At 32.1% G+C, this 14,908-nt stretch overlaps 1 protein-coding gene across 1 annotated transcript in view; it reads right to left on the reverse strand.

Moving 5' to 3' along the window:
• Positions 1–995: 995 nt before the first annotated feature.
• The window catches only part of LOC150095491 (uncharacterized), a 61,942-nt gene continuing 48,029 nt past the window's right edge, over positions 996–14,908 (reverse strand). Inside the window, exons 20-29 of the mRNA XM_090410693.1 lie at positions 12,036–14,863; positions 9,177–9,357; positions 8,915–9,072; positions 7,704–7,872; positions 6,930–7,105; positions 5,555–5,775; positions 5,087–5,385; positions 4,412–4,689; positions 3,928–4,144; positions 996–1,180 (exon numbers count right to left, since the gene is read on the reverse strand). Coding sequence (XP_090266819.1) covers positions 1,173–1,180; positions 3,928–4,144; positions 4,412–4,689; positions 5,087–5,385; positions 5,555–5,775; positions 6,930–7,105; positions 7,704–7,872; positions 8,915–9,072; positions 9,177–9,357; positions 12,036–14,863 — 4,535 coding nt within the window. The 3' untranslated portion in view covers positions 996–1,172. The remainder of the gene's footprint in view (positions 1,181–3,927; positions 4,145–4,411; positions 4,690–5,086; positions 5,386–5,554; positions 5,776–6,929; positions 7,106–7,703; positions 7,873–8,914; positions 9,073–9,176; positions 9,358–12,035; positions 14,864–14,908) is intronic.

Consider the following 14,908-nt stretch of genomic DNA (forward strand, 5'->3'; position numbering starts at 1 on the left):
CGGCCAACATGTCGCAGTCCTATCTATTCTGTAAATGGTTGACAAACTGGGCCATCCTGGTCAACAGTCAGTGATACCATACTAATTTCTGGAAGCGCAAGGAATCAACCACAAGTGCTACCCGCAGTGGTGGGTCACCGAAAGTGACCGTAGCATGCAACGAAGGATAATATTGTATATACCTACTGCTAAAATTTCAATTGATTACTATTGATGTTTTGACACATTTCTCAATATTATTAATTTTTTACTAGTTGATATTTGAGATGATTAACTTAAAAGAAATTAGACTCCTCCACTTAATAAAATCGACTTCGCCCCAGGAAAAATCTATAAATCCTCTTTAGAACCGTTTAAATATATAAATAAATATGTTTCTGCACAGCATAAATAAAATAACAATATTATAAAAAAAAAAAAAAATCACAATACTGCTGATCCTTTCTCTCTATTACACACAGACTGTATCTTTGTGGTTGAATCCCAAGTTTTGGCTTAAATAAATAATATGGATTACTTGTTTAAGATTGTGTTATCATGCATGTGACGTGTTAGGTAAAGAATATATATATATATATATATATATATAATAAAAATACTTGTTTCTGCTCTCATGTGAATAATTCACTTTTAATTTGATGTGAAGAAGACTTCGTAATTTTTTTTTATTTTTTTTTTATGGATACTAAAAATATGGGAATATTTTCTGCACCAAATTACTGATTGTTTAGTCTTGTGTTTAAGAAAGTATTATTGTGTTCTGAATGGATTCTTTACAGAAGTCATGAATTTAATAATAATTCAGTAAGTCCACATTATCACAATTGGAACATTTATATTTTATTTTAAGAAACCTAACTATTCAAATACATGGACTATGGTTTATAAACGAAGAAGGTGGGTTTTCGGTCCAGCATTCGACTTGGAGAGTGCTTTATAATTTACATCTATACGGATTGCATTAATTATTTTCTTGTTAATAAACAGTAATAAAATGCACATAACATCAATCTTTATTCCTGGTTTAATTTTACAAGGATTTCATTAATTTAATTCGGCAAACAATACAAGATAAATAAATTTATTTATAAACAAAGCATTCGATCGGATAGAGCACTATTTCCGGAAGTGTCCGTTTTTCTTTCTTTACCAAAGAGTTCCTCAGTAGTAATTTACTCTCCTAAAAATGAAATTAAAGAACATATTTAGTCTAATATAAATATCTTTTTTTGTATTATAATAAATAAGTATCGAAATAAAACTAGTAATCAGCAGTATATAAATATAAATGCTTCTCATCTATGCTAGCAATGTAATATAGACAAAACAATGTAACCTGTCGTGTGGGAAATTATTAATATTATTATTCGAGCTTCGAGGAAGAAATCAGAAATGCCTCCCAAACTATGATTTTTATATTAGTTATTCACTCAAAAAAAATAAGTATAATCATCAGTGTTAATATTAGAACACGCGTTGTAAATGCACAATACAGAGGCAAAGAGTGTTATTAAAATTATTAACTGATATCCAATGTAGAAAAATTTTGTAAAATTATACTCAAGACAACTATTTTATACATATGTGTAAATATTTTAACAATGAACAAAAATATTATTTATTAATATATATATATATATATATATATATATATATATATATATATATATATATATATATATATATATATATATTATTATTATTATTATTATTATTATTATTATTATTATTATTTAAAAATATTATTAACTCGCAAGTATCTGTTATTCACAATTGTAATGTATTATAAATATTATATATATGACAGAATGATCATTGACTCGGTTAACATACATAGTTTTATGAAGAATTAAATGACTAGAACGGAGATTTAAGTAAAAAGGTTTTAATATAAACACACTACTAGTTTCGGCCTGTAGCAGCCTTCTTCAGGTGACATTATAAAAGAAAAAACACTACACATTGAGGGTTAAAAGACTATTAACAACACAGACAGTCTTTATACATAATTAGCATGAAAACGTTGTAGTTGTATTTGAAGCTGTTCTTTCGTTTGTTGCATTGTTGGGAGAGTGCGTGTTTGCTGCATCACGTGAACGCCAGTACATGATTACAGCTGAATGACTATCTGGGAGGTTGTAGCTTAAGTTGTTATTTAGATGAACAGGATTGAAGATGATTTCTCTAAATTCCACAATTTTTCTCTCTATTTCGTCACTGCAACGGAAGATGTTAGTAGATTTTTCCCAGTAGACTTTGTGACTTTGGTTATCATCATTAGGATTAGCCGAGAAAAGGATATGACTTGATAATGCACTCGCTCGCTGTCTCTTGTAAGTAATGTCTCTCCTAGTAGTGTGTTTATATTAAAACCTTTTTACTTAAATCTCGGTTCTAGTCATTTAATTCTTCATAAAACAAAAACAAAAAAAAAAATATATATATATATACAGGGTGTTCGGGATAAATTTGACAGTTTCGTAAGGAAAAAGAAAATCTTCTTTGTATCTATTAAATTTAATGAATTGACAAAAAAACATTACAGGCAGAGTTAATTACAATACTATCAAGAAGATTTACTCAAAATAACCACCATTAGCATCGATCACAGCTTCAATTCTGCTTCGGAACCTCGAACAAGCTGATGCTACAGTCTCCCTGGGAAGGGCCGCAAAAACTGTTTTAATTTTATCCATTAACTGGGCTTTTGTATTACTGGAAGTGCGATTGGTGTCTTTTTCAACTGCGCCCCATACAAAATAATCCATGGGGTTAAGGTCTGGGGAGTTTGGAGGCCAAACATTTGGACTGGTGAAGTCGTAGAAATTTTCAGACAACCATTTTTGACTTTTCCCAGAGGTGTGGCAAGGGGCCGAATCCTGCTGCCATACATACGGCCTACCATTGCCTACCCTTGTTATCCAGGGCTTGACTACAGTTAGCAACTCCACGAACAAAGCCCGAATTCCAATGCCAGGGTTCTTCAACACCTGTTCCTGCAGATTTGCGAGGAATTCTGCTGTACGAACGCAATCAGATCGTCTGCTAGGGATCTTTCTTCTTGCTACATCCTCGTAGTCACCATTGCAAGTCTCTAGTTCATGCCTGATTGTTTTTACTGTATTCAGGGAGCATTGGGCAGCAGTCGTAATATCCTTATTTTGATGGCGGGCACGAATCATCATGATACAAGTTATTCTCTTCCATGATTCAGGTGGGTTCCAGCTATCCATCCTTTCTGACATCTTGTATGTGAATGAAGAAGGGTCCAAACTTTTAAATGAAGAGAAGTGTGTGTTAATACATGTAACTTACGGAAAAATATAATTAATTATAAATATGTCAAATTTATCCCGAACACCCTGTATATATATATATATATAATATTTCACCATCCTTTCACCACCCTCCATAAATTGAAAAATTCCATCAATTGAAATCCTGTATGACCCTTTCAGAAGGTTCATAGGTTTCAATCATATCCCTCCTCTTGCTCCTGTCTGCAGTCGACAAATTCTCAATCTGTCTTCATAATCACTATTCCACAATCCTGATATCATTTTTAAAACTCGCCTTTGTACTCTCTCCAATATATCAGAATCACAACGGAAACTAGGAGACCAGACCTGCGCATAATAGTCCAAGTGAGGTCTTATCAAGGCCTTGTAAAGAGGCAAAATAACATCCTTATCATAAAGAATATTTTTATTATGATAACTCCCATTCATTTAAAGGTCAGTTTTTGGGGTCCTGGGACCCTATGCAAAGACATTAATTGTTAATCTCAATAATAAATGATTAATTAGTATAAATCATACTATAATAAAGAAAAAAATTCTGAATTGCTCATTTCGAGAAATGAATTTTTGTCGTTTACATTTTTTCCTTTGAAAAAGTTATCACGTCAAAATAGTGCAATTAACTTACTTTGCTGCATCCTCCGGGACCTTAAAGCCATAGAAGCAAATCTTTGAGCATAACTCTTTCCTGGTTCGTGTATCTCTAATCTTGCATGTCCTTTTTCAGGATCAAATATGGCAACACGAGCAGTATCTGACCAGAAAGATGAAACAGCATCCTTAACTGTTTGATATAATTCCGTCCAGATCTCATGGCTGTATAATCTTTCCTGCACTTTAAGGGCCTAAAAATGAACCATAATAAAACAAAAATATTAAAGCTTTTACCACACTTATTTAGAAAACCAAGAAACAATATTCGCTAAGTGCTTCAAAAATCAATGACGTATTTAAATAACACACAATTATTATCAATTATGGAAAAAAAATGGAACGGTAAGAAATTCATTGATTATGGAGTAAAACATTTAAATTTCTTACGCCAGAAGAGAAAGAACATGCGTTAACAAATTTTAAAAAAGAAAGACTAGGATAATCAGAATAATCTTTACCTCCTTTCTTAGGTCTTCATAGAATTTTTGGAGTGATTTTAAATCCTCGATATCAAATAACTGCTCATACATTGCTTTTAATTTTTCTTGTAATCTTTCTCTGTATTTTCGGTATAGTTCTACGGTGCTTTGATATAATTGGGAATATTTGTCAAGTAATTTTTCAACAGGAGGTGACATAATGAAGTCATCATAAGCGTTTCTGAGCTTGCTACTAATTCTCTGCCAGTGTTTTCTCATATACTGGTAGGATTCACGCTTCAAGCTGTCTATCCGACCTGTAGTAGGAACAGATACAAGTTCAGTATACTTAAAATGTGCATGCAAATCATAATGTTTATGTCACTTACGAAATAAACTTAATTATCATATACAAAAATTTCAAATTGGTAAGAAACAAGAATAGGTTAATCGTCCAGTGTGCTGGACGACTCACTATTTGTTAATGTAGACAAGAAGTTATGACTGGGATGTGGATGAGAAAGAGAATTTCAAGACAGAAAACTTGTATTGAGCAAAACGTTCACATGGAGGATGCCCAAGTGAGTGAACTGGAATTAGTAGAGGCCGAGAAATAGAAATCGTAAACTATTACTCAAAAGATTACATATTATGTTCATTAATGCAGTTAAAAGCGTAAATATGAGTTTATCATTATTTTTTTTTTCAACTTACGAGAAGTTCCATCTTTGAAGACGACCAACATCTTATAGTAAGTATCAGACAAATTTATAAGTGCTTCATGTAAAGTTTGAGCCGCTCCTTGGAAGCCACGACGACGATAAGCATACTTCACTTTATAACAAACGGTGCCATAGCTGCAAGACTTCTTCATTCTTCTTTCGAACCACCGCCATGAAGTCTCTAAAGCTTCTTTCACATAATCTGGTATACTTTCATCAAGCAGATGATAAATATCTTTTAGCAGGTCTTTCAGTGATCCAAAGAGTGGTCTTAATGTTTTCTTGATATCCCTAAGAGATCATTAATTGCTGTTAGAATATGAGTTTAGTTTTTCTAAAATCAGGTTTTAAGGAACTAGGTTTTTTTCTTTAATTACACAGAAAAAAAATTGCCTACTAAAAAGTAAGGGTTAAATTTTAAAGAACTACTGAAGTAAGTTTCATAATCAAATCAACTCACGGAACTTTTTCCAGTAAACGTTTCCATGCTTCTCGCACAATTTCAAAATCTTCTGATACTTGTTTTACAATTTCTCGATAGTATTTTTTGACACTCTCAAATAACGGTTTAAACGGAATTTGACATTGATCGAAGAAGTCCAAGGCCATCTTACGTAACTTGTCAACGGGAATTTCCTTCAGAATATCCTTAGCTTTATCAGGTAGATGAAGAATGGTATCCTAATGGATGTATAATGAATGTTGATTTAATTAGAATCGCAATGAGACTGGACTTTGTGTCGATAAATGGAATTATATTACTTTGATTCTGATTCATGTTGTCCATATTAAACATTATATGAATATAGTTTAGTCTTATTTTGCTTAGAGTTATCCTTTAATATAAACCAATTACAGCCGCACGTTTTCTCATTCATAATAAATAAATAAATAAATAAATAAAATAAAATAAATTAAAGAAATCAGATAATAAAAGCAGCACTGCGACACCAGAAGAAAAATTATTAACTTCGATTCTAGAATTCCCCACCCTTTTTTTTTTCCTGTGGTGTTTTCTTTTTTCCTTTCCTTTTTTTCCCTCCTTTTTTATTTAAAGAAGATCGCTTCTAGCAGGACAGATATCGGCAACATTGGAAACTTTGGGGAGGAATACAATTAAGTAAATTAGAAGTAAGGTAATGAATGGATGAAATTTATTGACCAAAGGCATGAAGAATTAAAAAAGAAAAAAAAATGGGAATCCAATAAACAATTAACAAAAATATTTGCTCAAATTTTCCGCTGCAGATGTAATCTAAATTGATATGAAAATTAAGATGGCAAACAAATTTTCTTAAGGATCGTAAACACCGTATTTCAGTAAAATCAGTACAACGAGTGAGGATATTAGCATGAACGCATGTCACATCATATTATTCCTCGGCTATATTGATGTCTGCACCATTTGCAAAACGTACTTAATGAAGAAAGAACAGAGGAAGCTAAATTATGGAAATTACGAAACTGTCGTTTTGTGTGATGAACCGATGGTGGAATGACACCATTTTGTTTGTTTGCTTGTTTGAAATGCTTGGCTAATTAATACGAAGTTCATTCTATGGATCTTGAATATTTGCGGATCCTACCCTTAACTGAAAGATGTCTTCATGAATAGTAACTCCTGTAGAACGGTTTACAGGATTCGCAGCAGTTTTGAAAGTAAAAAAAGTAGGTCTTGAAATTAAATTTCAAGACTTCTTCTGCCCAAATGGCTTTTGATTTTATGAAAGTCACGAAAAATAAATATAAACGAAGTTATGATAAAATATTTATAATATGTGTAATATTTAATGACTTTTTAATACTTTTTGATTTTTGATATATTAAAAACTCACTGCAAGTTCTTGGAATGTTTCTGGTTCCCATTTAGCATCAAAATCGATACTGGAATCTTTTCGATCTAAGGTGGCCAAAAGGTCTGTGATCACTCCTTTCTTCCTATAGCTCTGAGCTGTCATGGAAAGGATATAAGGACTGCCAGCAGAAATCTCGAACTTCTTCAATGGTCTCTCTGTGAACGAAATGGTATAAATGTGATCAAATAGGACATGTTAAGATTTAAAATTATATATTATGGATTATATTAGAAAATAACTCATCATAATGATTATTATGTAAAGAATGAAGTTTAATTAATGCGAAATGAACAATTATTTCATTTCTAAATAATGAGCTTTGGTAACACGATATCATTAGTGATTTAACTTACTTTCTATTAATTTCTTTTTAAATTTAAGCAGGTTCTATATATATATATATATATATATATATATATATATATATATATATATATATATATATATGAGAGAGAGAAAATATCAAAATATATAACAATAAAACAAAAACGACTGACTACTCGTATAGCTGAGTAGGAGATAAAAACAGGATTAACAATGAGTTAATACAGAACCTTTCTCAGTATGAGATAAATACCCCTTTCCCACACAAACTGAATATTCATTCCCCTATTTTTAGCCATTGTTCATATTGCTCTCTAATAGCATGATGACTACTTAGAGTATAACATATACAAAGTAATCATTTTAATGGACTAGACTGAATCGGAAAAGCAAAATTAATAACAGAAAATGAATAGTTATCAAACATACCATTTCTTTCATAGGTGATAAGCTCCACGGATGGCTTACTGACATCCAATTGGAATTTGGCGGAATATTTATCATGGTTAAGCGTAAGACGTGATTCTGCTTCGATATCACCGCTCTCAGAAACTTCGTAACTGCTTAAGATGTCTACTGTTGTCTTTGGATTGCGTAACTGAAAATACAGTTTTAACTTGCCTTCATTATTCGATAATTTGTCTAATTAAAATAATCTTTGTTTCTATGATATATTATTATTATTATTATTATTATTATTATTATTATTATTATTACTGCTAAAACAAATATAACAGTGAACTAATGCAATTCACAATTTATGAATCGACGAAATTAATTATGCGATAAAATAATTAACCGGATATTTCGGTTATCACAGTGAAACAAAGATTTACAGCAAATTTGAAGATGGGCTTGTCTTTGCAAATTAATTATAAATATCGCTGTATATATTTATAAAAATTAAATTTATAAATATATTTAAATTTAATAAATTAATCTATTTAGTGATATTGAACGTTTAAGAAAAAATGATGAATTTGCTAGGCTTTATATAGGATATAAATATTATGCTGCCGTTCATTTTAATTTTTATCCATAAGTTAACAAACTTGAAATCGCATTATTTCACATTTGTAAAACTAATAAAAGTTACATTTTCTTATTAATAAAATAAAAGTATTAATGTGTTTTATAAAATGGATTTGGAATTTATATAGTGTTAGTAAGAAATAGTATTGTGGTGTGATTGTGCCAGAAATGGCTTGATGTGTGAATCACTCCACTATTGACTAATCACGATTTTTTTTTTTAAAATCAAATCAATGTGTATTTATTTCATTGTTTCCTTTTTCTAGTAAATTCCTTTCATGTATTAAATTGTTCTTCTAATGTCAATCGTAAAAACTGAGGGGGGGGGGGGGGAATGACCCAAACAGATTACCAATGGTAAACTGCGCTTAGTCTAAGTTGTATTATAAATTAAAGTAAACTGCATTCATCGTATAGAAACTCTAAGTAGAAATTAATAGCCGTAGATATAATTTTCTTTATAAAATATATTGTGTAACTGATACAAGGATGCAATAAAATAATAGAAACCTGTTGATAACAACTGACATCTAAAAATTAATAATTTTAAACTGCACTGGCTTGAGCATTCGTAAAATATATGAGAGAACGAGAGGGAAAATGCTTACATAAACATTTATGTGCTTATCAGCTATGGACCAATCTGCCAAGAAAAAACTTTCTCTGTGTTTTGAGCGAGTCTGATATCGCAGCTCATAACCGCAAGTTACTTGGTCATCATGGGCTCCGAAGTGTGTTTTTACGAAGACGTCCAGCTCCTTCCGATCTATATATAATGACCATACATTTGTAAAGTTGCAAATTATAAGTTGGAAATAAAATATTTAATCATACAGATTTAGAAACAGTATAAATTTTTATGAAACTGACCTTCACGGTATAAGTTGAAAACCAGAGATTTATTTTGGGTATCCATATTCACAGCCTCGATGTAGCATTCCGCAATGATCTTGTTATCAGAATTTGGTGAATAATCAAATTCCATTTTAGCTACCAGTGGTCGTGCATTATGATCTGGTTGAACTTCAAAGAGCAGATGAACCATGATGGGCTATACGAAAACCGAAATAATATTATTAATTTATTTTATGTTTTTCAATAAATTTCATTATATTTAATCTGCTTTAATAATATTTAAATATCTAAATATTTAACTGACACTTTTAAATATACTTAAATGATTTAAACCCATATTTAAATGGTACTTTTAAACGCACACACAAACAAACTCCCAATATAAAAGCAGTGCTCTATTATGATCTGAGTTTTGCTTGTATGGATAAATACATCTCAAATAGAAGAATTTGTAAGTTGTAAATTTTGTTAGGAAAAAGAGTTCACATCTACATCTCAAAATTGAGATAGCTTGAACACTTTCGAGGCCAAATGTGCAAATATGCTTCTTCGGCTTTTGACTATTTCATATTTAAGGAAATTATTCTATTAAACTGAATGAATGAGCGCACACGTAATTGAGCGCAGACTCTCGCGATGGTCCTGTTCACCTTGTCACTTTAACATAATAAAGCAAATATGGGAATTGCAACCAAGATCGAATCTCAATCACTTAATTCCTATATGCAGAAACATTTTAATTAATTAAAGCTAGATGGATGCTATCTCACTTCTTTCCAGGAAGCCATTCAGTTATTCTGCCTTTTTTCGACATACTGCTACTATATTTGTTGACTTGCTTTTAAATTCAAAATAAGTGCAAAATTTAATTGAATTAAATAAGAAATCGATTGTATTTACCTCCCCTCTTACTCCCTTCACGTATTTCCCTCCCGTATTTCTCTATATACATGTTCTATATTTAAACACTTTATGTAGACCACTTATTTACTTATTTGTATTTTTTTGTTTTTTGTTTTAAAGTAAAATTATTTGCTTAAAAAACTTTTTAAGCTAATCCTCTGTTAAAGATCACATAAAAATTGTAGTACTTTGATGTCTTCTGCTTTATCTGTAAAATTCAATGCATCCTGCGCTTACAAATAATGAGGATCCTTGATTACATTGAAGGGGCACAAAATGTATAGCCCATTTGGGTACTCGAATGTATTAAATGTTACCATTTAGGAGGAAAGTATACAGAGGACTGTTGAAAACAATGATATTTACTAATAACGAATACAATTTCACTTCCGATTATAAACGATATTACTTTTGCTGCTGTCAAATATATGCCATCATACAATGTCACAGTATAACTGAGAAAGGGGGGTGGGTGTCTGAAAAACCTGACATTTTGTGACCTCGGAAGGATGCTTACAGATCGGCGTCACGTTAGCGCATTTTCTTCGACAAAGTTTGAATTTGTTAGATTAGAAATAAAACATATTAATCATTTTTTGAAATAGTTAAAATCGTAAAACAACGATTTTAACAATTTTAAAATTGTTAAAATCGTTTTAACTCTTTTAAAATCCTTCGATTTTTCTCAATTAAAATAAATTGAAATAAGTTGAAATAATCGAAATAAAGAATGAAGTTGATAACAAATAAAAAAATATTAATAATAAATTCGCTATCGTATTTTATTTTAAAAAGGAGTAAGGAGAGCTGTTTTAGTCCTAAATAACTTTGAAGATTGGTTGGTAGCCATTCATTGGTTCTAAACCCTAATAGGTATATTATTCTGAAAGAGGGAATTCAGCGGTAGATTTTTTTCAGGTGCTGGATTTAAAAAAAAAAAAAAACTGTTTTCCGGAAGGAAAAACTCCTACTTGCCTCTCCTAAAGATCGACTAACTTCTGAAACTGGCTGAAAAAATAACCAGAGAAAGTTCTTATAGTCATCAACTAGCATTGAACTCATATCGTTTTTCTGGCAGTCTAGCGGCAAGGCAGTAACAATTTCCATAGGGAATATTTTATTAAACTAATAATGAAGGTTTACGTCAAAATAAATAACATTTACAGTATACGCAGATGATTTTACCCTGAGGGGTATCAACTAGTTGCTACAACTATTTGATTTTGTGAAATTTACCTCTCATGGTCATTAACTGTGGGAATATGAGGTATTTTTCCTGCATTCCCTGTAATTCTACAGTTTCACAAACCATCTTGGTAACTTCAATCCTGCTTTCCTTTCTCGTTCGTTAAACCAATTCATAATTATACAAGATGATATAACATCTTGTATAATTATGAATTGGTTAATCTTGTAATAATTATACAAGAGTTATATAACAATAATTACATTCTTAGTTGTACATTTTTATACAACTTTTGTACATTTACTTATTTTCAAATCTTCGAATACCTGTATAGCCCTCTATAAGTTTCGAAGTTGATAAAGATAGAAATCAAAATTTATATTAAGCCTTTTTTTTATTTAAACCTCTTAATTTAAATAATATTTTTCTTATAAATGTTTTAATATAGGGAAGAAATCTAAAGTTTTGTAAGAGAGAATATCAAAAGATCAAAAGAGAATATCAATATATAAAAAGTGACATTATGCAAGAATATAATTTAAATTTAATTTTCTAATGTTAATTAAATTAGAAAAAGATTTAATACTAATTGCTGTCTGAATAAATTATTATTTTTATTTAGGAGACTATTGGTGTTACATGTTTTCCTAATTTAATTAAAATTTCAGTAACACTCGCGAAACCTAATGTGCCATTAACAATAGTATCAATATGCATATTGCATATGTACATATTTAAATATGACGAAATTTTAATTAAAGGAAATTATCATATTTGTATATTACCTTTTTGAAAGACTTGTGGTTTATCCCCAAATCACTCTCTAGTTTGCCACTTCCAGAACTCAAAGTATTCTGATGCATGAAATCAATTTCTAATAGGTCATCAGGATCTCGCTGAAAGTCTGGAAATACTTCTACATGAGCAACTGCAATATATCCCTTATTACTATAAGCCCCTTTGATCTGAACCTCTCGAATTGGTAGATAAAGAGTAGCACTCATTTCGCCATTTTCTTCTTTATGTTGCAAAGCTACTTCATAGCCTACTTTCCGTTTTGGAGTTTCCAAGAGAAGTTTATGCTGCAACAAGTCTCCTTCCTTGCTAACCAAACACAACACACTAGCATCCAATCCAGGCTGTTTCTTGATAGAAACTTTTAGTTCTCCGAGCAAATTTCCTGATACCAAATCGCCCTCTTTCTTGTAATAACCTTCTAGGACTATACATTTTTCAGGATCTTTCTCTCTACACATTTTAAACGAGTACTGAGTCTCTCTACTGCTCTGCAAGTACTGAACACGAACCGAAATCGGTTCGAAAGGTCCGTGCGCCACAGCGGTATATACTTCCTCTCCAGAAGGCTGCCTTTGCTTATTTAATTGTGCCATCAGAAATCGTGAACCTTGATAATGAAGTTCCACAGTGTCAGTGAAACCATCGTTTTTCCTCAAAAGGACTACTTTGCTGCCCATAACTTCAGCTGAACTCTTTTGCACGCCGGCTTCGTATTTTGTACTATATCTATCTCTTATAGCTCTGACATAAACGCTAACCACCGAGGTTACAGAAGTATCAAAAGTGAGTTTACCATCGAATTTTCGGAGGCTATCGTAACTCATTTTCCCATTCAGGTCAAGTTTCTTTTCATCGTTTACTTCTGTATAGGTTCGAATTATATACTTGCCTGGTTGAAGGTCGTATAGTGCTTCAATTTTTGTTGTTCTCATTGCATCGAAAGGTGTTTTCATTGCGTATTTGAGATTAGAACCGTAACTACTACGCTCCACGAGAGTTGAAATTTCTACTCTTTTACCTGAGCCGCTGGAGCCATCAGCTTCGAACTTGAAGCTATCGGGACTGTACTGACAAAATAGGGAGCATTGTTGTGATCGCCATTCTACATGCGGAGTTTTGAGAGAAGCACGAGCTTTTATGGTGCCAGAAGACCATGCAGACTCGTGAGAGTAATCAGAATTAAAGGAATAACTTTTGGTTGGAGAAAGCTGTAGTCGAACTTCGGTTTGACAAGAAGACAAGGAATTCGCTCGCTCAGATAAGTGACTAAAATATATCTCTTTACCATCATATTCAGGAAGAAGAGATGCTAAACTAACGCCACCTCCAACTTCTAGTCGAGATGGTCTCGAGACATATTTGCCATTAGCTTCAGCACGTAGCGTTTCCTTATTGTTTACTTTGTATTTTAGAATTGTTTTCAGTCTTCCGCTGGCAATTTCATGAGAAACATAAACAGCTACATGATCGGAATATTTACGAGAAATTTTAAGTTGTATATCATGTGGACCAGACAGTAGTTTGTCGTCAAGCTTACACAACACTTCAACATCTACAGCATCTCTATATTTTATCCATGCCTCCAAATCGTGTTTTTTATCACTCCAGGAAGATTTTGTTTCTAAAGTAGCATGCAAAGCCATTTTTTGGCTAATATCACGATTTGCATCCCATGCTAACTCTGCTTCTAATACGTGTTTTGGTTTTTTCGACAAGCTTACAAAACCCACGACTCTGCGATCAGCATTATATTTATAATGTATATCAACTGCAGCACTTTTTATGCGTTCTCGGTTTTCTACTTCTATTTTTCCTACCATAGAAGGAGTATTGATATCAATCTCACTTTTTCCATTGGCGGAAAGCTTTGCATTGATGAGATACCCTGGACGATCTCCCAACTGAGTGTTACTAAAAAGATCGAATGAGTCTTTTGAGGATTTAATGATTGCCCTCTGACGTACTGGCTGACTTAACAAACTTGATCTTAAGATTGTATCAAATTCATGATGCCTTCTTTCATACGTGTCTTTAACGTTGTAAACGTAATCCATTGTAGTATATTGATCTTGGTCCCACTGAAATGTTCTCTTTCCTACATATTGATTAGGTTCTCTCTCTTCCATTTCATCAGTGTACTGCATAATTTTTCCGGGGAATTCAAGTTTGGCTTTTAAATCTGTTTTCAGCGGACTGTTAGAAAAGCGGTTAAAATTAACATTCACCGCCATTAATCTTCCTCTACGATGTCCAATTTCACCATCAACTTGTAACATCGGTAACCTATTGAACCTCCATCCAGTCTTTAACAGGACTTCGTAACTTATACTAAATGCTGGTGCTGTTATTGTAATTTTACTTTCACCTGTTGATTCTCCGTCTTTAGCAGCTTTCAGTTCATAATCAGCAATTTGATGTATTTGAATATAGTTACGTGGGTCTTGTAAGCTCTTTCCGTATTTGAGCGTTACATCACATTCAAGACGCTCCCCTGGTTTAATATGCACGCTTGACATTAGCTTCCAGTTAGCTTGAGTTAACTGCGATGACTGAAATTCGGTACCAGTTGAAACTTTTACTACTTCCCCAGTTGTAAGATTTTGAAATTTCGAAGCAAATCGAATAGTGTGTTTAGTGCTATTCTTGTCTATCTGATATTGCACTCCAACGTCAGTCATAAAGATTTTTTGCTGCTTCTGTGTTGCCTGGTGATAGCGAAAATAAAAGATGGGAAGATCTGCTAAAATATCTGAACTTAGAGTCCATTCCGAATCTTTCTCCATACTGCCAACTGGACCTTCTCCTGTGATAGCACCTGCAAAAAAAAAGAAAAAAAAGTATAGTACGATAATTATTATTC

Source organism: Typopeltis vanoorti, chromosome 20 (genome assembly GCF_054136105.1).
Source record: "Typopeltis vanoorti isolate ZY-2024b chromosome 20, IOZ_Tvanoo_1.0, whole genome shotgun sequence".
Classification (NCBI taxonomy): Eukaryota; Metazoa; Arthropoda; class Arachnida; order Uropygi; family Thelyphonidae; genus Typopeltis; species Typopeltis vanoorti.